The sequence below is a fragment of the Panthera pardus genome, unplaced genomic scaffold (assembly GCF_024362965.1).
Source record: "Panthera pardus isolate Hobbes unplaced genomic scaffold, ASM2436296v1 HiC_scaffold_2, whole genome shotgun sequence".
NCBI lineage: Eukaryota > Metazoa > Chordata > Mammalia > Carnivora > Felidae > Panthera > Panthera pardus.
Genome location: NW_026526765.1, coordinates 28,628,301 through 28,654,692, shown reverse-complemented (window position 1 = coordinate 28,654,692; position 26,392 = coordinate 28,628,301). Strand labels below are relative to the sequence as shown.

At 37.8% G+C, this 26,392-nt stretch overlaps 1 protein-coding gene across 3 annotated transcripts in view; it reads left to right on the top strand.

Moving 5' to 3' along the window:
* The window catches only part of LOC109267657 (UDP-glucuronosyltransferase 3A1-like), a 61,834-nt gene that overhangs the window by 30,482 nt on the left and 4,960 nt on the right, over positions 1–26,392 (top strand). Inside the window, exons 1-5 of one of the 3 annotated variants that reach the window (XM_053906927.1) lie at positions 4,472–4,801; positions 7,045–7,146; positions 12,995–13,108; positions 13,665–13,773; positions 15,585–16,116. In XM_053906927.1, coding sequence (XP_053762902.1) covers positions 4,708–4,801; positions 7,045–7,146; positions 12,995–13,108; positions 13,665–13,773; positions 15,585–16,116 — 951 coding nt within the window. In that variant the 5' untranslated portion in view covers positions 4,472–4,707. Of the gene's footprint in view, positions 1–4,471; positions 4,802–7,044; positions 7,147–12,994; positions 13,109–13,664; positions 13,774–15,584; positions 16,117–26,392 lie in introns of those variants that run through there. The other 2 variants (XM_053906924.1, XM_053906926.1) reach the window with 2 other exon arrangements.

The following is a 26,392-nucleotide window of genomic DNA, read 5'->3' as shown; positions in this document are numbered from 1 at the left end:
GCCTCTCAAAGATTCAGTGGATAGAAATTTACTAGAGTAACTTAGTTAGATCAAGGATAAGGAATTCTTGTTACAGGAAGACCAAAGTGATCAGATATCAAGGGTGGAGAGATTCTCCATAAACTTGCTTAGCAGGATTCTTTACTGGAAGTGGGTTCAGCTAGCCAGCGGCAGGGCAGCAGGCTATGATTGATCCCTAGTCTGGAAGAGGTTTCAGAGAATCCTGACTAAAATTTGAGCCTAGGATGGAATCTTTGTCACTCATCCCAATACATTTTGCTGTTTTGTTCCTCTGTGTGTTGGACCATACTGTGTCCTCTCTCAGAAATGCAATCTGCTCTTGTTGGAACAAAAAACTTTTACATGTTCTTCAATACGCAATGTTACCGTGAACACATTAGTGTGGCTGGACTTGGACATCACACCCGCAACAACTCATTGCATCCTCTTTGAAGCATTGTTCTTACTATATTGAAACTATTTGCTAACATATATGTCTATTTAGAAACCATACGACCCTAAATGTCAGGATTTTGTCCTATTTATCTTCTTGTCATAGCACCTAGCATGGTGGCTCATACAAAGATTGTTGGGATGATTGGACAGTCATTTAGGAAAATGACAATATTTGATTCATATCTCACAACATATCAAAAAGTACACTCTAAATACATCAGAGATTTAATATAAAAAACGGTAACACACTGGGTCTAAAAAAAGGTGAATTCCTCCATAAATTGTGTGTATGGAAAGACATTGTAAATATGACTGAAAAATTCTGATATGACAAAGAAAAATTAACTAATTCAAGTAATTGGAGAATATTAAACCTTTTTTCATGCTACATCACCATGAGTACAGTCAAAATACAAATGAAAAGTGGGAGAAAAAATATTTATAATGTTCATCACATACAGAGGACTACTAGTTCTAATACTTAAATATGGAAAAAATTAAAATTGAGGAATGAAGCTATAATACATGTACACACTGGAATAATAGGCAGCTATAAACTACAATGAGCAAGGCAATTATTAACAATTCTAATCTGTTAACTAAAAAAGAACAAAGTATAAGAATAAATATAATAAGCTCATTTTTATTTTTTTAAAAAGGGAGGAAGAGAATAAAAATATAAACTTATCTGCATCCATTTGCAAAATGAAGCAGAAGGAGAATAAACCAGAGAATAATGTGATAGATTATCTAGGAGGCTATTGTTAAATATGGTAGTGAAAGAGCAGACCTAGGCCTGCAGACTAGTGACTATGTCCCCGACATGGCCGCAGAAAGAAGTTCCCGCTCAAACCTCAGACCACGCCTCCTCCCCTTGAGTAACTTATGTTTTCTAAGAAAGCAGGCTACCAAATGATGCATTCTTCCGAAGTCTAAAGTGGGAGGAAGGGGAGTGTGAGAGGCATGGAAAGTGTGAGTAGAAGAGGGAGGGCTTCTCTCAGGTAGGGGCCAGAGGCAGGAGCCCTCAACCCTGTCCAGGCTTAGAATGACCCGGGAGCATTTTACCCCTCCCCAAACCAATTAAATCAGAGTCTCTGGGGATGGTGTTTGGTGCTAGGTATTTATATAGCACAGCAAGGCTGACAGCCAATGGTTAATAGGTGACCAGTGAGAAACGTTCTGTATACACTGAGGCCAAACGTGTTAGAGATCCTCAGACACAGTGGTTCTTAAACTTCAGGTGCATCAGAATCTCCTGGAAGACTTGTTCAAACACAGATTGCTGAGCCCCACCCCCAGAGTTTCTGATTCAGTGGGTCTATGACCACCAGGCCCAACATTTGCATTTTTAACAAGTTCCAGGTGACGCTGATAATTGCTGATCTGTGACCACACCTTGGCAGCCATTGTTCTATCCTTCCCCAGCCAATCTGCTGAGGCCACGACCCTTCCCCAGCCAATCGGCTAAGGCCATGATCCCTATAAAACCTTTGTGCTTTTGAAACCTACTCTCTCTCTCTCTCTGGTATCTCACCGCTGGGTCAGTGCAGGTAGGGGATTGAGCTCGAGCTACCTCGAATAAGGGCTCTTTGCTTTTGCATTGGACTCGGCTCCCTGGCTGTCTTTGGGGATCACGAATTCTGGGCATAACAGTAGAAGGGCAAGGAAGCAGGTGGCAGGTCAATGGATTTCTGTTTACATAGTTCTGTTTATATAGTTTGGTTTTGGGAGGCATGTTAGTATTTTACACAACAAATTTATATCTAAATCAATGGAGGGCAAAACCCTAAAATAGAAACAAACAGAAACAAATGAACTCAAAATTTTTCAAATGTGTGATATAACCCTCTGGTAGTGGCAAAAAATGAACATAATTACATTTTGAACACAGTACTTTGAATATCTGTCTTGTCATTCTAAAGAAAAAAAGAACTGCAAAAGATCTATTTTTTGCATACTCTGTTTTTTGAGTAGTCCATTGAGTAGGTCTGTTATTCCCATTTGGTGAAGTAGTACATGGTGACCTTCCTTCAGTGCATAGGATGGTTGAGCAAATAAGTTAATATAGCAAGGAGGTTGAGAGTCAGATTTCTTAACTTTATTAAGGGGGTATTACTAATGTGGAAATGGAGAAGATTAAAATCAACGCTGGTGTTGTATTGGAATGGACGGTATCACTAGGAATTCATAATTTTTTATAAATGAACTAATTTTTATAAACTAATTTTTTACAAACTATACACATGATTATATAGAGAGATATAGATATATAACATATCCATATCTATGTCTATATATTTAATAACACTGTCAACTTAAAATGGAATATACAGTGGTACGTCACAAGAGATGAACATTTCTTGCAACCATTCCTGGTCTCTAAATACCATTCCCTACTGAAAGACTTCCTTGAGAAATGGATGATTTTTAGGACTTAGGAGGAAGATAAGAAAGTACAAGATGAGTCAGCCTGGAAATTATGTGCCAAAAGTAAAGAGAAAGGTCCCAAATGATAAAGGTTACACAGGAGCAAACCAAAAAATAATGATAGAAATTATAGCCTATTGAATAAATATGTATCCAAGTGTAGATACTGAAAATAGACATAGGTAGATAGATAATTAGATACATGTGGCAGAAGACCCAGTTTATTATAAGTATACAATGTCACATGACAAATTTAAAAAAGTGAAGTTAAAAAATCATTAATTTGCCACTATGACAGTAACACTTGAATCAGGTAAGAAACATAAAGTATGATAAAATGGGTAAAATTGGATGAGGAACAGAATATTTACACAGTTTCAAAATGTCTGCCCATGTCTTTTTTCCTAATTATAAGCTAAAAAAAATAACTTTACAGTTGGTAATCTTGGCAGACACAACTTTAAACAAGAGATATAGTTATAATCTTTAATTATTGAACCATCTGACATCATGTGCTTCCCATTGTCATTCACTATGATGGGATCAACATCACCTTTGTAGTATGCCCACCAAAAACTCTCTAGTAATCTGAAGTGTAATGAAAGAACATCAGACAAACCCAACTTGAGATCCACCATGAAAAATAAGCTGCTTGTACTCTTTAAAATGTCAATGACAAGAAGGACAAACAAGGGCTGAGAAACCAATCTTTACTAAAGGAGATTAAATAGATATGATAATCAAATGCAATGTGTGATCCAGGGTTGGTTCCTGCACTAGCAAATTCCTATCACCAACATGCGATATTATCGGAACAATTGGAGGGAATGAAATAGAGTTGTAGATAAAGAAATGTGATTGTCTTAATTAAAAAATTGTGCCTTCCTAATGCAGATTAATTTTTTCACTGGGGAGGTATAATATCTGAACAGAGGGTAACTTTGAAGGTGTATGCACATAATAACATAGCCTCAAAGACTACAGCACAATTGAGGAGAAAACATGAAGGGAAAGAAATGGAATAATCCTGACAGAGTTCAAAAATCTTTCTAGTAAGTAATTTCAAATGTTTATAAGAGTAGCACTTCTTGGTGCCCACTGCCCAGTCCTATTTATCATGCCCATTCAGAATTATAGACCTACCTTTAGAGGTTCAATCCTTTAGGTCAAGACCGGGCCCTCCAGGGGTGCTGAACATTTAGGGGACACTAGAATTTTTACCAGTAAGTTACTTTCCAAAGAGACTCCCTGAGCAATAAGTGTAGGTCATTTTCCTCTGGGAATCAGTTTCTGGGATCTTGAGATAGAACACTGGCAGAGATTTTAAGCAGGTACCTGGGAAAACGGGGCATGGGGATGACAATATGAGGTCAATAGTGCAGTTAGGAGGTGGGAAAATTCCTGGAAAAGTCCCTGATGGGTCTCAATCATCTGGAGGTGGAACTCACTTGGAAGTGACTTCCTAAGGCCCCTCCCATCCTGGTTCGGAGTAGCTTCTCTGCGGAGAGTGTGGTGATTACTCGGACAGAGAAGGGTTAAGGGGATCTCACTAACCCCTCCTTCCTGCTGCTCCTGGTTAGGGAGGGTGAAGACAGAATAGCCAGTGGAGCAAGCACCCAGAAGGAGGAGCAGAAGGGCCAGAAGCTACAAACAGAAGAGAAGACAGGATCCACTTCTCACCTCTTCCCAAGCTGCCTGCCAGCGCATTTCCTTGGCAGCCAGGGCAGCGCGTCTTCAGGGCTCACAGGTCGCTGTGCACGACTCAGAGAAGAGCACAGGGCTCTGGGCACTGGACCCGGCTCCGCAGCTGGTACAGGAGGGAACATGGCGGGCCAGCGGGCACTGCTGCTAGCTGGCTTTCTTCTGCCTGGGTTCCTGCTCCCAGAGGCCGCCGAAATTCTGACTGTATCCTCACTGGGTGAGTGCTGGCAGGAGAATCAGACATAGACGCATCCCAGATGCTCAGGCAAGCAACCCTGCTTCATAGGTCATTCTTTGTAGTTTTCCAGAGCTTGTTTGGGTCCCAGGATAGAGGAGGGAGGGGAGAGAGGGAGATGGGGGTCACAGAGGGGTCCCCACTGCTGGGTTGGGGAAGTTAGTTTTGGGGAAAACAGCAGTTTCCTTTCTTCTCTTTTAATCTGCTCTGTAAGTGCTTCCCACTGTGCATTGCTGAGGCCAGAATTTAGATCCAGTGCTGAGCTGGAGATCCTGAACCCCCTACTCCAGGGTGGGGCAGGAACTTTCAGAGGCACACCCTAAAAGTCTGGGAGTGTGCAGTAGTTGCCAATAGAAAGTGGAAGACAGGTCAGTTTCAGGCTCTTGGAAGCCAAGGACAGGGGCTCCTGGGGGCAGCAGCACAAATGGGGCATGTTTCATTAATAGGAAACCTGAAAACTGACTGGGCAGAGGAGGGAACCCCAGACAATCAGTTGGGAACAGCTCTGTTTTTGCCCTTGCTGCTAGAAGGTTTTGAAGGACAGTGAAGCAGTTAATTCTGCATAAACCCAGTTTTGTTTCCTTTACTTTTGCACCAAAGGGAACAGAAGGGGAACAGGAACATTTATCAGGTTGAGGAGGCATCATAACATGGAGTTTCCCTAAGATATATATATATATTTTTGGATCCATCCTGACAGGATAGGGGGCTCCCAGAATCACTTTTAGATCCCCTAGAATCTGGGGATCGTGGGCTAGAAGAAACCACAGAGTTCATCTAATTGGGCATCTCCCTTTTTATTTCCTGACAGGGATCCTAAGGGCCAGGGAAATGAGGGGCCTTTTGCAAGAGCACACCAGACCTCCCTGATGTCACACACCCGGACTTAACCCACTGTTTCTTACCTCAAACCTGTTTTCTTCCCTAGACTCTACTCTTTATGGTGGGGAATCCTAAAAATCAGTATTGAAAAAAACAAACAAACCCTATTTTCCATTTTAAATTTATTTTTTAATGATAGAGGCAACAGAAAAAAAGAGCTGCCTCACCTTTTGAAATTGCATGTCCCCTGGACTCTGAGAGGGGGCAGGTGTGGTTTGGAGGTGCTTTCTCCCCTTGCTTCTGCCCCAGAATGCACTGGGCTCACCAAGACCCTCAGGAATAAATGCCTCTGCAGGAAGCCTTCTCCCCTGCATCCATTTCTTGCAGTGGTTAAAAGTGATCCAGAGCAGGCACTTGGGTCTGTGTTACATCAGACAACACAAGTACAGATGTAAAAAACTAGAGTAATTTCCACAGATACACATTATTACTTTAGTCCTATATCTTTCTCTACTGACCCAGTCATCATGAGATCTGTATCTTCCAAGCAACCTCCACTTCCCAACATAGGCAAATTCTATTCCTTTACCCATAGATTCAAGAAAAATGCTCCATGATATCACATGGTTTTAGACATTGATGTAATAGAACCTGTACCATCCCAGAGAATCAAGCTTCTGTTTCCTTAGGATTCCAGAATTTTCCTGTTGGGTGATGTCCCAGTTTTGCATGCATACAGGATCCTACAGTTCCACCCAAAGGGACCACAGTTATCCTAAATGCTTTAATTGATTTTTAGCAAAATGCAGACTCCAAGTGAGGAACATTGTCATATAAATTTGAATCTGAAGAATTTTGCTGTGAGTAGTGACTCTACCCTCTTTTGCTTCTGTGGCTTGGCTTGATATTCACGTTCCCATGTTTCTGGCTTCCACGTTGACATAAATTTCCTGGGAGAGGGATCCCAGAAATAGCTTTGAGTGATTGTCCTTTAGAAACCCATTATTCTCACATACATAGCCTTGTGTGTCAAAATTTCCAGCAAAACAGTTACTTCTTTAGACACAGTATCTCCATAAAGGCAGCCTAAACTTCAGCATGTAACTAGGATCAGGAACTCCCTCAGGCCTAAGCATTAGAGAAGGTCATCTCACTGGCATGGAGACCTTGAATTGCAAAAGGGAATTTTTCATGTAAGATTGCTACATATTACAATTTGGTCAGAAAGAATGTGGGTATCTGGCCTGGGGTTTACCCAAAATGAAACCAAAGGACTAAAATAACTCATCTTCTACTGACCACCAACTCTCTGCTACCTTACCCTGGATTTCCAGATCCCCCACATCAATTTCAGACCCTTTGTTCTCACCTTTACAAAAATAAAAATTTTGTATTGTTCCTAGGTGGAAGCCATTATCTACTGCTGGACCGGGTATCACAGATTCTTCAAGATCATGGTCATAATGTCACCATGCTTCTTTATGGAGGAGATTATTTAATCCCAAGTATGTTCTTTTTTTTTTTTTTTTTTTGGTAATTATTAAATTTATCTACCCCAGGAAAGGATATACAACGTCTTTTGTATAGCACTGCTTAGCACAAAGTCTTTTTTAATCTAGTTGTATTTTAAGATGGAAAAATGTGTGTGTGTGTGTGTGTGTGTGTGTGCATTTCATGCTAAGTGCTGGATATCTTACTAGACTGTGTAGACCTGGCCCCCACAATGCCATATCTGCATATTTTACCTTCCACTCTGGTTATTTTATCCATTATTTAGCATGGAATATGAAATCTTCAGTGATTATTATAACACTGTGTATCGCACCTTCAATCTTTCAGTTTTTGCTTTAGATATTTGATGGTCTCTAATTAGCTGCATATATGTTTATAATTGTCATATCTTCTTGCTGTATTAAACCTTTTATTAATATGTAATGTTTTTATTCATCTCTTGTAATTTTTTTAATTTAAAATTCATTGTGTTTGATATTTGGTACTTGCATGGAATATTTGTTCCATCATTTCCCTTTCAGTCTATCTTTGATTTAAAGTGAGTCTTTTATAGGCAGAATATAGTTGGATTATGTTTTGTGTGTGTGTTTATGGCTTTTTAATTTTTTTTACTTTTTAATACATATCGTTATTTTGGAAAAATTCAGATTTATGGAAAAGTTGCAAAGATAGTATAGAAGTTCCCACACATCCCTCACCCTTTCCCCCCATTGTTAATGTATTTTTATTTTTATTTCTTTTATTAATATGTTTTATTGAAGTATTATTGACACACAATGTTACGTTAGTTTCAGGTGTGCAAGCAACTTGACAACTATGTATATTGTGCTGTGCTCACCACAAGTGTAGCTACCATCTATCACCATACGAAGCTATTACAACTGGATCATGTGATTTTGTCCCTTCTGCCAATTTCTGTCCTTTGATTGGAGAATTTAATCCATGTATATTTAAAGTAATTACTGATAAGGAGAAATTTACTTCTGTCATTTTGCTATTTGTTTTCTATATGCCTTATAACTTTTTTGTACCCCACTTTCTGTATTACTGTTTCTTCTGTGGTTAGTTGATTCTTTGTAAAACGTTAAATTCTTTTCTCATTTTCTTTTGTATGTATTCTACCACTTTTTTGTGTGTATGGTTACTTTGGGGATTTTATTTAACCTGCTAACTCTATGACACTCAGATTTTTAATTTATACCAGCCTATATTAACACTCAAATATTCTGTTCCTAGCTGGCTTCATCCTCAACCTGTTCAGTTAGTTAATGTCACAAAATTACATGTTTATACATTATGTGCCCCAAACATAAATTATCATTAACTTAAATGCATTAGTATCTTAAATTATGTAGAACATTTGAATGGAGTTACACACAATTTCACATAATGATAGTTTTTAAATGAATACTTTTTAATGTACTAGTCTCTTAAATCATGTAGAAAACAACAATGTAGTTAGAAGCCATCGTTACAATAACAGTAGCTTTTATAATTGCCCATCCATTTACTTTTTTAAGGTCTTTATTTTTTCATACACCTTTAAGTTACTCTCTGGTGTCCTTTCATTATTCCCTGGAGAACTGCCTTGCACATTTCTCCCAGGGGAGGTCTAGTGGTAGGTAACAAACACCCTTAGTTTTGTTTATTTGGGATTGTCTTAATTTTCCTTGACATTTGATGCACAGTTTTGCTGGATATAGAATTTTTGTTGACAATTCTTTTTTTCTTTTCTTGTCTTTTCTTTCTTTCTTTCTTTCTTTCTTTCTTTCTTTCTTTCTTTCTTTCTTTCTTTCCTTTTTTCTAGAATTTTGAATATATTGGGACATTGACTTCTGGCCTCCAATCTTGTTTTTTTCCTTCAAAATTTTTGATTAGATATGTATTGGTAATCTCATTGACAGCCACTTGTATGTGATGAGTCACTTCTTTCTTGCTGCTTTTAATATTCTCTCTTTATCTTTCTATATTTTGATTATATCCTAATGTGGATGTCTGGGTTCATTTTACTTGGAGTCTGTTGAGCTTTGTGGATGTTTATATTCATGTCTTTCATTTAATTGGGGAGGTTTTCAGCCATTATTACTTCAAATATTCTCTCTATCCCTTTCTTTCTCTCTTCTCCCTCTGAGGATCCACAAAGCATATGATGGACCCTTAGGCTGTGTTCCCTTTTCTTCAATTCTTTAATTTTCTGTTCCTCAGACTCAATCATTTCTGTTGTCTTCAGGTTCACTGATAATTTCTTCTTCATGCTCAGTTTTGTTTCTTTTTAGATTTCCTACCCCTTTATTTAAAAAATTTTTTAAAATGTTTATTCATTTATTTTGAGAAAGCAAGAGAGAGAGAACAAGCCAGGGAGGGGCAGAGAGAGGGAAAGAGAGAATCCCAAACAGGTTCCATGCTGTCTGCTCAGAGCCTGATGCAGGACTCAATCTCACAAACCATGAGATCATGACCTGAACTGAAATCAAGAGCTGGACTTGCCTCATTTATCCCTTTATTTCTATTTTGCATACACTTTTTCCTTGACTTTCTCCACATATCCCTTTAGTTCTCTGAGAATTTTTAATGTAGTTATTCTATTTTATTTATTTTTTATTTTTTTAATATAATTTAATGTCAAGTTAGTTAACACACAGTGTATACAGTGTAGTCCTGGCTTTGGGAGTAGAGTCCTGTGATTCATCAGTTACATATAACACCCAGTGCTCATCCCAACAAGTGCCCTCCTCAATGCCCATCACCCATTTCCCCCCTCCACCACACCTCCCATCAACCCTCAGTTTGTTCTCTGTATTTAAGAGTCTCTTATGGGTTTCCCTCCCTCTCTGTTTGAAACTATTTTTTCCCTTTCCCTACCCCCATGGTCTTCTGTTAAGTTTCTCAAGTTTCACATATGAGTGAAAACATATGAAATCTGTCTTTCTCTGACTGACTTATTTCAACTTAGCATAATACCCTCCAGTTACATCCACATTGTTACAAATGGCAGGATTTCATTCTTTCCTAATGTAAGGCAGTTATTTTAAAGTTATTATCTAGTATATCTGCCATCAGGTCATTCTTAGGGACAGTTTCTGTTGATTTCTTATTTTCTTCAGAATAGGCCTTAATTTCCTGTTTCTTGGTGTGTCTTGTGATTTTTGTTGAAAACTGAACATTTGAATATAACAAAGTGTTAAATCTGGAGATGAACCTCTCCTCCATTCTCCAGGGTTTGCAGACTTTTGTTATTAATTTTGTTTATTTATTTATTTTTAAAAATTGTTTTATGCTGCTTTTGTGTTGAGGATCAAACCGAGGTGTAAATTTCACTGTTCACGGTCTTTTCTGAGCCTTTTCCTGGGCATGAATGGACACTTTCAAGTTTTCCTGATATGTGTAGCTGTTTTACAATGTCCCAGCTTTTAATGGTTCCCTTTCAAATGGGTAAATTGAGAAAATGAGGGGGAAAGGAGGGCATCAATCTTTTAAGACCCCTGGAAGTCAATTGAGCCAGAGAGGGAAGTGGCTGCAATAATAGAGCATGATGCAGAAACCTTGTTGCCTACTTCTTTGTCTGCGTCTCTGCGACCAGAGCAGCAATCAGCAATCAGAGCACAGATACTTGATATTTGGACAAGGTGATTTTTTTGCCCACTCAGGCTCTTGAAACCTGTGTACAAGCTGCTCTATAAACAATGCATACAGCTTCCTGCTGGAGACTGAGGGATGGGGGATGGGTAGCTGCTACTGTGGAAAAAGCTGAAATTGACTAAAATTATCTGCAATTTACAGTTAAAGACTTCCTCTGGTTGGTGGAAACCATCAATTGGCTGCAGATTTCCCAAATAGTTATTTCAGACAAATTCTGTCAGTGGAATTGCTGTCTACATCAGGAGGTGTGTGTGTGTGTGTGTGTGTGTGTGTGTGTGTGTGTATGTGTATGAATTTTTCACCATTTGCTGTTTTCAAAGTATGTCCAGGAAAGCTCCTTATACTCTCATGCTGGAAATGGAGCCATAATAGGTGTGTCTTGACAGTGTCAGGGATGGAAAGACCTTCCACTCAACAAGCAATTTGTCCCAGGAATTTAACTGAGGTGCCACGGCTTGTGCTTTGTGTAGGGCAGCAGCACCTCCCTCTGTGTGAGTTGCTGTGTGCGCGTTTGTGTCTTGAATGAATGGGCTCCAGAAATCTCTGCAAAAGGAGGTTGTCCTCAAAGTACTGTCATACACGTGCTTCTGGAGAAAGTTAAATGTGGTTAAAGATCTTGCCAGCAAAACTAGTAAGTAGGGCTGTTGAGGTAGTCCATGAGAAGCCAAGTTACAAGTTACTTGTACCCTTCAAAGGTGAAGGTGAAGAGACACTAGAGCTGAGAGCTTGTTGAAATAAGAATTAAACAGAATATATCACCAAAGCTATGACTGTAAAGAATTTATTAGTTTTAGATATAGTCAGTAATTTCAGTAAGATTGGAAATGGAGGCCATAATATGATGACAGTAATCCACTGAGAGGCTCCATTCATTCAGGGTTAAGAATAGTCAAGTTAGGCTATTAAATGGAGAACTGGTGGGGATAATCACTTCTTCGTTAATGGATCCTTTACAAAAAGGGATTTAATCCTTGAAGGCACTCTATTAAAACTCTATTTTGTTGTATTAAAACTTTTAATATGTTGGGCAGATCCAATGAGTTCCCTTTCGTCATGGTGTTAGTAGTAAAACATTAATTTTATGACTTCTTGTATAGGAGCAACCATAGCTACTGTGAGATAACAACCAATGGCTGTTGTGGCTATGGGATATCTAATCCCAGTAGTTAAGACAGGGCATGCACCACTGTGCTCTATCTAATATTTTCTACCTCCTAGCAGTATAGAGGTACTTTGATAAATTTTGGTGAGCTCTCATGATATATCTGTTATTTTCCCCAGTATTGACTAAGACGATTAAAGTTGGTCATTGGGGGGATCTCATCCAATGTTAAAAGTAATGTAGAACCTCTGATGTAAGTCACAAAAGCCAATCTGTGTCCTTGCTCTGTTATATTTTTTTTTAAAAGTAATGTCAGTTGCCACATATGTCAAAACTGAGACCTCTGTTTTAATTTCTTTCCTGACTCTCCCACGCTGACATTTCCCATTTTTTCCCATTCCTTTCATTGTCATTATTTATACTTCGGGGGAGGGTATCCCTTTTAACCTGCTCATATTTATAAGTTCTTCCTCCAAATGTCCTAATTAGCATCACCAAAGCTAAGGGCCTTCCTGCTGGTGATTTTAGAGAACTGAGATTAAGCTGAGTTTGAATTAACCCTTGAATTAACCCCATGAGGGTGTCATCAGTGTTTCCCTATTACTGTGTTAATCAAGGTTTTCTTTGAGCTACAGAGATATCATGAGCAACAGTAGCAAAGGCATTTTCTCGGGTTCTAGTGCACCTTCTCCTTTTACAGGTGTGGAGTTCATCAGATGGCATGGTGCTATCCTCCTCACACCATTCAGTGGGCTTGTAAACTGGAATCAGTCTTAACTCAGAGCACTGTTTATAATGGGGGCAATCCTTGAGATGTACAACCATTGGTCATGCGGTTCTACCTAGCCTAGTGTCAATCACACGGTTCATGCTGGAATCCAGAAACAAAGTGGATTCTGACACAGAAGATAGGTTTGTGTGAGACACATGACCAGAGCCAATTAAAGGCTATACCCATCCTTTTGTTTCTAAATGCCAATTATGGAAGCCTCTGAGTGGGATGGAGGTGCAGTTTCCCTTCATGGGGTCTGGCTTGCTTGGCTGAAAATCTTGGTCACACGAGGGAGGTCATGTTGAGGCTTTCTCCTTATTTTTCCAAGATATGTCCCAGAAAGTTAAGGAGGAAATGGAGTTTGAAAGCTGTCAACAATCCAACTTCAAAAATGGTGCCAGACTCTCTAGTACACATGAGTTATGGGGGAAATGTCGGAATGGTAAGTAGGACTGCAGAGGACTACTCTTGTTAACTTAGCCTTTGCCATATTTTTGGCTGAATGAAAAACCTTTGCATGTGTCACCTGTAAGCAATAAAAAAATATCTCTTTTTTCCTAAAAAACAAAGGACTGGGGAGCTGGGATAAAATTAAATCTGTATTTAAATACAAAGTGTAGCACTTACTATATGTGCAACCGTGATGAATTATCTGACACTCCATTTATGTTTGTCTTCTCATCTGTAAAATGAAGAATATCTATACCTTTACATGAAAGCTTCAAATAGAACTTTACTTTTATTTAAGTTCTATATCATTCATTCAATTGAATAGAAGTAATTGAATTATTATAATGTTCTCAATAAATAGTATCAGATCCTATGACTGAAGAAATGAAAAAGCAGGCAGAAAACCGAAAAACCCTCTAAAAGCAAACATGCAGGTATATATAAAATTATTAGGATAAAAAAAACAACTATGGTATCATGCCAAAATTATCTGCATTGTTGGGCTTAATGATATATTTTATTGGTGTTTTTAAAAATTTTTTATTTAGAAAAGAAGGAAAATGCATACCAAGTTATCAGTTGGCTTCTACCTGAGAATCATGAAAAAGAATTAAAGAAACAGTTTGATTTCTATATTGAAGAAGCTTTGCATGGCAGGTAATTTCTTTTATTCTCTGATTGAAAGACTTACCATTTATAAAGTGATGTAAATAAATGGCTGGATGCATAGCTACTTAGAGTAAGTTTAAGAGAAAAGGATGGGTGGATGGATGAGTGGATGGATGGGGAGATCAATGATAGGGGGTAGGGATCGATGGAATAGATGAGTTTTTCACTTCCAATTATTCGGTCTGTGTAGTGTGCCTTTTCCACTGAAATCATGAATGTATTTCTATATAGTCAGGGGATTGTTCCTTCTGGACCTTCCTGGCAGCCCTTCACCTACAATGTTTGTATATATACTCTCCACAACACAGAAGGCAGGATAAGCAACATAATTTCTGATTGTTGGTAGGCATATCAGAGCCACCATTTTATACTTACTTTTCCTCTCATCATATAAACTCAAGAATGGAAACATGCTGATGAGCATTGATTTTTCATACCCTGAGCCATTGCCTTTTAACTCATTTAAAAACCCAAATGCCTTGATGACACACATTGTGATATTAGCTTGAAAGTTTTCATCATTATCTGGGATGTATAGAAAGTTCTTTACCTTTGACAGAAGAGGGAAAAGACACATATTCATGCCTTCCTTGGTGAATTATAGTGGCCTAACTCCACCTTTCCCTTTTTCCTTAAAAATTTTATTCAGTCATCAAGGTGGTCCTAAAATCTGGCTTTCGCCATAAAGCCTTTCTGCTTACCTAAACTAGAAGACCAAATTCTTCATCCAGAAGAGATGTGTTCTAAAGTACTCTCTTGAAGCATTGTATATATCATCTTGTGTTGTTATTCATGATTTTTTTATTATGTCTTGTCTCTTCTTCCCCACTTCATTTCTTTGAAGACATGTTGCACCCACTTATTAAATATGGTGCAGCATGCTGAGCACAGTACCTTCCTGTATTTTAATAGATTAACTTAATTTCAAATAGATGAATGCTGTTCTTTTGAGGAATTTGTAGTTCATTTCTTGAATTTATCCACACAAGCAGCAGTCATTCATTATGTAAAATCATTTAAAAAAATAATAGAGAATAATTTCAGTTAATCATCTATTGTCACTTGAAGTTTACTCTACAGTGCACGTGGACAACTGCATATTACTAATGAGCTCTCACTTGTGGGCTTTCAGTGGGCTGACATGGTGTAGTATTAAGTTCTTTCACTACTCCAGGAAAGATGAAATGGAAAGGGTAATAATAAGCTTGTTTGTTTTAACTTGTTTATCTCATAGGTTAGAAAAATATCAATCTCGGGATTCTAATATTACCATCACAAAGTTCCTTGTGTCAGGCAATTTCTCAAATGCCGACTATATAAAATTTAAAGAAAAAAATGGGCTATATTATCAATACTGATGGACTCTGCTACCAAGTTACTTCCACAGGTAGGCTGAGAAACAAGACAGTCACTAACGAACTGGAGTGTACAGGTGAAAGTTAAAGAGAGCATCACAGAATGTGTCAAGTAGACATGGAACTGTGACATCTGCTACAGTCAGAGATGGCTCCCAAACTGGATGGCTCTTGAATTGGCCTGGATGGGGTGGATGTGATCACTGGAGAAAAGGGAGGGAATGAAGTGAGACCATTTCAGGAAGCAGAAACCCCAGAACCAAGTGCCTAGAGCAGAGTGTTCATTGGAGACTGGTAAAATAGGTGGGCAGCTGCCAATATGGTCTTACTTACTTGGGATATTTTCTTTGAACCAAAGATTCTCCTATATATTGTGAAATTGCCACCTTCAATGAATATTTGTCATTACTGTTTTGTTGTTGTTTTTTGTTTTGTTTTTAACAGAGAAGCACTTGACACCTTTATAAAGTTAATGGAACAATTGGGGATTCAATGCAGTGATTTGCTAAGGAGAAGTGATATCATGGATTCTTTAAAAAATGAGAACTTTGACCTGGTATTTGTTGAAGCATTTGACTTCTGTTCTTTCCTGGTTGCTGAGAAGCTTGGGAAGCCATTTGTGTCAATTCTTCCCACCCCATTTGGCAGTGTGGACCTTGGGCTACCAAACCCGGTGTCTTATGTTCCGGTATTCCATTCCTTGCTAACCGACCACATGGACTTCTGGGGCAGAGTGAGGAATTTTCTGATGTTCTTGGATTTCTTCTTAAGGCAATGGCGAATCCAGTCTACATTTGACAACACCATCAAGGAACATTTCCCGGAAGGCTCTAGGCCGGTTTTGTCTCATCTTCTAAAGAAAGCAGAGCTATGGTTTGTTAACTCTGACTTTGCCCTTGAATTTGCTAGGCCCCTGCTTCCCAACACTGTGTATGTTGGAGGCTTAATGGCCAGACCTGTTAAACCAGTACCACAAGTAAGTGAAACCTCAGCACTCAATAGGGACTTCATGTAGAGCTCTTCAGTGTAGAGTTGGTGGCTCCCTTGCCAGTGGAAATTGGGAGTGAAGTAGGATGAGACAAACAAATTTTTCTAGTTTATTGTATTGTATTGTACTGTATTGTATTGTATTTTAAATTTAAGAAATTTTTGAAAGTATAATATGAATTATTGACAGTAGATACCATATTGTGCCTCAGATCTGTAGATCTTATTAATCTCATTTAACTTTATAACTCTTCCTCCATTAAATATTAACTACCTTTTTTCTCTTTATCCCAACCCCTGATATACACATGAGAATGCAAATCCAATTTCCACTTTTTATTCTATGAACTTGACTATTGTAGATGCTTCATATAAGTGAAATCCTGCAATGTTTGCTTTTCTGTGACTGGCTTATGTCACTTAGCATAATGACCTCAAAATGCATTCATGTTTTTATATATTGCAAAATTTCCTTCTCTATTTTTTTTTTAAAGTTTATTTATTTTGAGAGACAGAGAGTGGGAGGTGGAGAGGGGCAGAGAGAGCAAGAGAGAGGATCCAAGGATGTTCCCCGCTGTCAGTGCAGAGTCTGATGCAGGGCTCCATCTCACCAACCATGAGATCATGATCTGAGCCAGTATCAAAAGTCTGATGCTTAACTGACTGAGCCACCCAGGTGCTCCCAAATTTCCTTCTTTAAAGACTAAATAGAATTCCACATGTATATGTGTGTGTGTGTGTGTGTGTGTGTGTGTGTGTGTGTGTGTGTGTGTATGTATAATTTCTCTAACCATTCATCTTTTGATGGACATTTAGATTGTTTCAACATTGTGGCTATTGTGAATAGCGCTTCAGTGATTATGGGAATACAGCTATCTCTCTGAGATTCTGATTTGAATTCTCATGTGTATATACACAGAAATGGAATTGTTGGTTCATGTGCTGGTTCTATTTTTTTTTTTTTTTGAAGAATGTGCATACTGTTTTCTATAGTGTCTGCACCATTTTGCATTCCCAAAAGCAGTATGCAAGGGTTGCAATGTCTCTATATGCTCAACATTTGTTGTCTTTTATTTCTTTTATAATAACCATACTGACAGGTATAAAGTGATACGTTACTGTGGCTTTGATTTGCACGTCCCTGATTACTAGTGTTGTTGAGAATTTTTTCATATATCTGCTGGCGATTTGTATGTTGTGTTTGGATAAATGTTTATTCAAGTCCTTAGCCTATTTTTTACTGAGGTTATAAGTTTTTTTTTTTGTTTTTTTGTTTTTTTTTTGCTATTGAGTTTTAGTCCTTTCCTATACATTTTAGAGATTAATCTCTCTCTTTCTCTCTCTTTTTTTAAAGTTTATTTATTTATTTTAAAGAGACAGAGACAGCCAAGCTGGGGAGGGGCTAAAGAGAGAGAGGGAGAGAATCCCAGGCAGGCTTCATGCTGATAGATACAGGGCCTGATGTGGGGCTTAACTCATGAACTGTGAGATCATGACCTGAGCCAAGATCAAGAGTCAGACGTTTAACAACTGAGTGACCCAGGTGCCCCCAGAGATTAATCTCTTATTAGGAATATGGTTTGCAAATATCTTCCATTTGTAAATGTCTCTTTACTCTGTTGATTGTTTCTTCTGCTGTGCAGAAACTTTTTAGTTTAATATAGTCTCACTTATTTTTGTTTATTGAGTTAATTTTGTTTCTGTTGCTTGTGCTTTATCATTGAACTCATTGCCAAGACCAATACCATGAAGTTTTTGCCCTGTTTTCTTCTATGAGCTTCACAGTTTCAGGTCTGGTGGGGAAGGGGCAGAGACAGGGGGACGAAGTATCTCAAGCGGGCTCTCAGCTGACAGCAGTGAGCCTGATATGGGGTTCAAACACACTAACTGTGAAATCATGACCTGAGCAGAAGTCAGATGCTCGACCAACTGAGCCATGCCCCCCGGTCTAATGTTTAAATTTTTAATCCATTTGAGTTTTTGTGTGGTGTAAGATAGGGGTCCAATTTTATTCTTGTTCATGTAGCTATCCACATGACCTGGTTAGGGATTCTGGTGAGAGGGTGTTTTCATAACGATTCACCGGTTTTGATGAGACTGGTTACACATTTGCCTTGGGTGCACTACTCTTTCATTTAGTTTCTGGATTCCTTACAAGGGAATTTGACCATGAAATATTGCTGAATTAGCATGTTTTTCAGGGGAAGGAGCATCCAGAGCTTCTTACTCTGTCATCTTGTTGATCCCAGGGTCCACTTTCAAGGAAGCCCTTGCTATAAAGGTCACGGAAGTACTGTTAGGTACATGGCTTTGATATTGCGAACCTCCTTAAATAATGGCCCTAAGCTCTTCCTATGTCTTACCCTCGTCCTAGCCTTGCTGGTAAAAATGCTTCAATAAGTTGATATTTTAATTTCTACTTTTTATGATCATATATAGAATAATTATGTAGTGAGAGGACACCGCAATTAAGGATTTTAAAGGAGATTAGTTATCCATGATGAAATGTAAAAAAACTGAGACATAATGTAATGAGGCAGGATTGGGTGTGACTGACAAGACCTGCGGGCATAATCTCTAATGTCTCCTTCCTATAAAGGCCTGGTTGCTGACTCAGCCTAGATTTTCTGATTTGATTGATCTTGGATTGGGTCTAGGTAATGTAATATTTACATGGTACTCAGGTGGTCTGAAGGGAGAGCCTGAACTCAGAACTACTGCTCTAGAAGTTTTGAAAAAGGTGGAGAGCTAAGATTAGTGGCTGCCTGTTGCCTGTAGGTAGGTACTTGGGTGCTATTGTATGGACATTATCTCATATATTGTATGTCATGCCACCTTGAGAGAACTGTGATGATCTCCAATTTTATAAATGAGAGGACAGACATTCATGTGATGTGCATATTATTCCCAGTACCATTTAGCTCAGAGCAGTAAAAGCCCAGATCTGACCTAGGCACCAAAATCTCTAACCTTCCCCTACTGATCTTGCATTGAGTGAACAGAAAAAGTTGGGGAATGATTCATGGGCAAAATGGACTTTGGTTCATGGTGGCATTTCTTAAGAAACCGAACTGGGAAGGAAGATACACCAGGTTGAAAGAACAGGTGGCCCCATGTGTGGAGGTATAAGTAAGATGGACATGAGGCTGGGTTCTCTTGGTGACCCTGGCCAGACCAGTGTAGCTGAAGATTCAATTATACAAATAAAACTAGGCCAAAACACAGGCCTTACCTGACATGATGGTGGGTCAGGTCTTGGAAGTGAGACAGGAGTTATTAAGGAAGAGAATAATGGAAGTCAAAGTGTGTAATCCCTGAGATAACAAATGCTTGCTTTGAACGATTTTTCTTCTCTCCTTTCCTACTTTTTTCTATTGAGATCAAATAAACATATAATAAATTTTACCACTTTAGCCATCTTGAAGGGTATAGTCAGGGGCATTAAGAACATTCACATTGTTGTGCAACCATCACCTGCATCCATCTTTAGAACATCTTCCTCTTCCCAAATGGAAACTTCATACCCACTTGATAGTGACTCATTATTTCCTCTCTGCATCCAGACCTTGGCAACCACTATTCTCATGTTGTCTTTATGAATTTCACTACTCTAGGTGCATTATACGGGTAGAATCATACAATATTTGTTCTTCTGTGATGGCTTGTTTCACTTTGCATAATGTTTTCAAGATTCATGCATGTTGTAGCATGTGACCAAATTTCTTTTCTTTTTAAAATGTTTATTTATTTGGGGGGAGGGTAGAGATGGAGGGCAGAGAGAGAGAATCCCAAGCTGTCTCTTCACTGTCAGTGTAAGGCCCACGTGGGGCCCAATCTCATGAACTGTGAGATCATTACCTGAGCCGAAATCAAAAGTCCAACGCTTAACTGACTGAGCCACCCAGGTGCCCCTGAATTTTAAGGCTGAGTAGTATTTCACTGTATGTATATACCATATTTTTAATGTATTCTTCTGTCCATAGACACCCTGGTTACTCCCAATTTTGGCTATTGTGAATAATGCTATGAACAGTAGTGTTCACAAATATTTGTTTGAGTCCTTGCTTTTGATTCTTTTGGGAATATGCCAAGAAATGGAGTTTCTGGGGCATATGATAATTGTATATTTATGTTTTTGAGAAACTGCCATGCAGTCATTCACAGTGGCTGCACCAGATTACCTTTCCACCAACAATGCATTAGGACTCTAATTTCTCCACATCTTCACAAACACTTGTAATTTTATTTTTTTTTTGATTTTTTTTGTTCTTTTTTTGTTTTGTTTTTAAAAATTTTATTACTTACCATCCTAATGGATGGGAAATGGTGTCTCACTGTGGTTAGATAAGAATTTTCCTGATTAGTGAGGTTTACCATTTCCTAACCTTATTGGCAGTTTGTATCTCTTCTTTGTTCAATATCTGTTCAATATCTGTTCAAGTCTTTGCCCATTTATGAATCATGTTTGTTTTTTGTATAGAGTAGTTCTTTCTATAATCTCTTATCAGATATGACTTGCAAATATTTCACCCATTCCCTGGGTTGCCCTTTCACTGTGTTGATAGTGACCTTTGATACACAAAATTTTTCTTTTTGATGTAATTTTTTATTATGTTGCCTGTGCTGTTGGTGTCTTATATGAGAAATCACTACCCAATACACTTACATGAAGATTTCTCTATTTTCTTTTAAGAGTCGTATGTGTATAGATCTGATTTTTAGGTCTGTCATCCACTTTAAGTTGATTTACCATATGGTATAATGTAATGGTTGACTTTCAGTTTTTTTGCATGTGGATATCCAGTTTTCCAATATCACTTGCTGAAAAGACTGTCTTTTACCTAATGAATGGTCTAGAACCTTTGTCAAAAGTTATTTGACCAAATATACCTGGGGTATTTCTGGACTTTCTATTTTATCTTATTGATCTACATATCTATCTTTTTTGTCATACTACACTATTTTGATTACTGTAGCTTTGTAGTAACTCTGGTATCAGGGAATGTGGGACCTCCAACCTTGTTCTTTTTTCCACATTGTTTTGGGTACTCATTGTTTTTGAAATTCCACATCAGCTTATGATAGGTTACTATTTCTGCCAGAAGCAAATGTTGTTCACTATTGATAGAGATGCATGGTACCTGTGGATCACCTTGGGAAGTACTGGCATCTTTAAAGTATTAAGTCTTCTAATCCATGAAACCTGAATTTTGTTTCCACTTATTTGTGTCTTCTTAATTTCCTTCAGCAGTGGCTTACAGTTTTCAACATAGTTCAATATAGTTACCTCCTTGGTTAAGTTTATTCCTAACTATTTTTTTATTCTTTGGATTGTATTGTGAATGAAATTGTTTTTCCAATCTCCTTCCTGAAATGGTCATTATTAATGTAATGCAATTGATATTCTGAGCTGATTTTATTTCTTGCTACTTTCCTAAATTTCTATATTAGTCATGACACATTTTTTTGTGTGTGTGAGAGAGGAAACTTAGGATTGTCTGCATATTATATCTTGTTATGTGCCATTATTTCTTGGTGCAATCTTTCTATTCTTTCCTCTCTCATTCCCTTGAGAACTCCATAATGCATATATTAATCTACACAAAGGGGTCCCGTGAGTCCCTTACACTCGCCCTTTCTACTTTTTTCTCTTTAGACTTGACATTTTAGATGTCCTGTCTTCAAGTGTACTAAGACTTTCTTCTGTCTGTTTTGGTCTGTATTGAACTACCCTAGTGAGTTTTTCAATTCAGTGATTGTATTTTTTGTTTTGATTTTTTTTTTGCTTTTTTTGAAAAATAATTTCTGTCTCTTCTTGCTATTATTCTCTATTTGTTCATATATTGTCTTCCCGATTTCCTTTAGACCTTTGTCCACTTTTTTTTTTTTAGCTCTTTGTGCATATTTGGTCAACTTAAAAGTCTTTGTTTAGTAAATCCAATGTCTGTTTCTTCAAAGAGGGTTCCTGGAGATTTATTTCATTCCTTTAAATGACACATTTTGGCTTTTAGTCTCTCTCTTTTTTTAATATGTCTTGTGATCTTTTGTAGAAAGTTGTGGGCATTTGTAAAACCAGTCACCTCTAGTTGTGTTTGCAGGCTGCCATGGAACACCTTCATTAATTAGTGGGGAATGTTTTAATACTTTGGATAAGCCAGGGCAGACAACTTAAAGTCTCCTTAGGTATTTTCTGAGCATTTTTCCTGTCTGGACCTTTGTGTATGCGTTCATTCATCTGATTCTTCCTGTATACTTGGCCAATTTTAATGTCTTAAGTTCCCAAAGAGTCTTACCCAGATTCTGTTCAGGGACATAGATGTTTTGTTTGTCTTGCCCCAAGATTCTAAATTCTGCAGTATCCCTGCAGGTTTTACATGACATTGTGCCCTCTATTGCCTTGCAAGACTCCCACCAACCTGATATCTGAGCTATATTGCCATTTCCAGTCAGAGCTCTGAGCCTGGTGAGATCTTAACTTGTCACCTGGGAGCCTAGAGAGTGGCTACAATGTTGCAAATTATTTCATTTCTTCTCCTCTTACAGAAGGCAGGGCTACCACTGCTGCCTCTGGACCATGGCATGCCACTTCAGGAAGAGTGTGGGGCCAGAAGAGTAAAATTGCCATGGAAATTCTCACCATTCTGAGTGTGTGTTTTTTTTTTCTTCCTGAATGGGCATCTGTTTGGTTTCTGTATATCACTGACTATTTTCCCAAGTCGTATAAAATTATCTGAGTGAGTCTTTAGCCTTTTTTGTCCTTTTGTTTTTTCTGTGGGGAGCTGGGAGTACTCAGCTTCTTATTATGACGTCGTGCTCTGCCTTTGCCAATTTTAAATTATAGATTTACACTGATCTTATAAATGTCAAGTGACAACAAAGCTGGTTTTTACTGGTCCTTTGGGATGATAGTTTTTATAGTGTTGTGCTGGATGGAGTTAAGAAGGGCCAGAATGGTACAACGAGGTAAGCTGGAGACAGTCAACAAATGCAGAGGCAGGAAGATTGACAAAGGATATGAAACTAATTTTTAGGGTGTTAGATCATGAACTTCTTTAAGAATCATCTAGGGTGGCTATGTGCTAATTAAAATCAGACAAAATAGACCAATGTCAAACCTTTTACAGGATATAAAAGGTATTTTATAACTCGTCTAATGTAACAAAATCAAGCAGCATAATGCAACACATCTATAGAATGAAGAGAATTTAAAAAAAGCTAATCATTTCAAGAGATGCAGAAAAAATATTTGACAAAACTAACATCCTTTCATGATAACAGTCACAAAGCTAGGAGTAAACAGGTATTTTTTGAACATGATAAAGAGTATTTATGGAACACTGACAGCTTTAACATCATATTCTATGGGATAGACTGAAATCCTGCTGCCTCAGATCGGTAGTCTAAGATGCCCGCTTATATCACCGCTATTCAAATATACCCTACACAAAGCAAGTAGGCAAGAAAAAGAAATAAAAAGCATCCGAATTGGAATGGACAATGTAGAAATGGTTTGATATTCATATGACATAATCTTGTATATAGAAAATCCCAATGAATTCATACAACTTGTGTTTTCATACACTGGCTATGAACAATCTGAAAATGAAACCAAGCAAATTATTCTATTTACAACAACACCTAATTAAACTGAGGAGGCAAGAGACACATACACTGGACACTACAAATTTGCTGAAAGAAATTAAGGAAGACCTAAATAAATGGAAAGACATCTCAAGACCATGAATTGTGATACTTAATGTTGTTAAGAGAGCAATACTACTCAAAGTGATCTACAAGTTTTACCTAAGCCTTATCAACACTTGAGTGGCTTTATTATTACTCTTTTTTCTTTTTTGCAGAAATGGAAAAGCCAGTCTTCATCTTACATTGAAATGTAATGGAATGCAAGTAGCCAAATCAACATGAAAAGAATAGTGTTCAATGACACACATCTGTGACCAATTCATTTGTGACAAGGGTGCCAAGAGCAATCAATGAAGAGAACAGCCTCTTCAGTAAATGGTGCTGAAACCACTGGATATTCTTCCCATGAAAGAGAATATATTCCAAGCCTTCCTCACACCATATACGAAAATCAACTCAAAATGGATCAATGGCCTAAATAAAGAGCTAAAAGCCAAAAAGTTCTTAGAAGAAAAGAAAGGGCTAAAATGCATGGACTCGGACTTGGCAATGAATTTTTAGATGTGACATTGAAAGAATGAATAACAAAAGAAAAAATAGATAAAGTTGACTTCATCAGAATTAAAAAGCTTCTCCGGAAGCTTTTAATTAAAGGGGACATTTTATAGAAAATGAAAGGACAACCTCTCAGGTACCAGGCGAGTATGTACTCTCTTGCTGCTTTTCATCCTCATCTTGGAGGTCCTAAGAAAGTAGTAGGAGAAAGAAAAAGCAATAACAATCATGTAGATTAGGCAGGAAGAGTTAAAACTGTTCTTTCTCACAGATGACATGATGGTCCATCTAAAAAATCTGAAAAGTCAAGAAAAATATTTCTGGAACTAGCAAGCAATTATAGTAACATTAAAGCATACAAGTTTAATATAAAAAAATCCATATTTTTCTTGTATATCAGCAATGAACAGGAGGATGTGAAATTAAAGCCACTCTACTATTTATATTTCACAACTAAATATGAAATCTTGGGAATAAATACTAACAAAACATGTATAAGATTTATATGGAGAAAACTACAAAATGCTGATGGAAGAAATCAAAGAGCTAAATAAATGGAGAGATACTCCATATTTATGGGTAGGAAGACTCACTATTGCTAGGTGTTAGTTATCTACAATTAGATCAATAGATTCAGTGCAATCCCACCGAAAATCATAGCAAATTATTTGTGGATATTGATAAATGGATGTTCAGATTTCCATGGAGAGGCAAAAACCCTGAAGGGCCAACTCAATATTGAAGATGAAGAGCTAAGTTGGAAAACTGACATTAATCAACTCCATGACTTATGAAATGGCTAAAGTAATCAAGACAGTGTGCTATAAGCAAAAGAACAGACAAATAGATCAATGTACTAAGAATAGAGAGTATACATAGATCCACACAAATTTAGTCAAATGATCTTTGACAAAGCTTTAAAAGAAGTACCATGAAAAGAAGACAGTCTTTCCAACAAATGGACACAGTTCTTACATCTTCAAACAAATTAACACAACGTGGGTCACAGACCTGAACATAAAATGCAAAAGTATGAAATTCCTATGAGGTGACATAGGAGAAAATAGATTGCGAAGTGCTTGGTGATTTTTTTTAGATATAAAATCTAAGGAATGTTCTATTATAGGGTTGATAAGTTGGTAAATTTATTTTAAAAATAAAGAAGGTGTGATTTCTGTATACAATGTAATACTTCTTGGCAATTTGCATTTGCAGCAACGTGGATGGAACTGGGAGGTATTATGCTAAGTGAAATAAGTCAATCAGAGAAAGACATATATCATATGTTTTCACTTATATATAGATCTTGAAAAACCTAACAGAAGACCAGGGGGGAAGGGAAGAGTAAAAAAGTAATTACAAAGAAAGAGAGAAGGAGGCAAACCATAAGACACTCTCAAATATAGAGAACAATCTGAGGGTTGATGGGGGAGGGTGGAGGAGAGGGGAAAATGGGTGGTGGGCATTGAGGAGGTCACTTGTTCGGATGAGCACTGGGTGTTGTATGTAAGCGATGAACCATAGGAATCTACCCCCAAAAACCAAGAGCACATTTTACACACTTTATGTTACCCAATTTTATAATAAATTATGTTAAAAAAATAAAAATTTCTGTTCTTGGAATTACCTGTCAAGGGAATAAAAGGTGGAGACACAGACCAAGAGTAAGTATTTGCATAGATAAACCTGATAAAGACTATTATTCAAAATGTAATACACACAAATACACAACCATATATATAAAATACACAAATAACTCTTAAAACTCAGTAATAACAAAAAAAGCCCAATTAAAAATTTTTAAATGGGCCAACCACCTTACCAGAACTCTTATCAAGGAAGACGGACAGATGGCTCATAAGCATATGAAGGAGACAAATGACAGATATTTCTCCAGCATCTACCTCAGCCTCCAGAGTGCCTACTGCCCCCTACTGGGCCAGGAGAGCAACTGGCACTCACCCAGACACTAGCACCTCTGGTCTGTCATTGGAACACTCCTAAATGGCCATATCTCCACAGACAAGGATGAGGGATGAGGATGACCCTGGTACTGGGCCATGTTC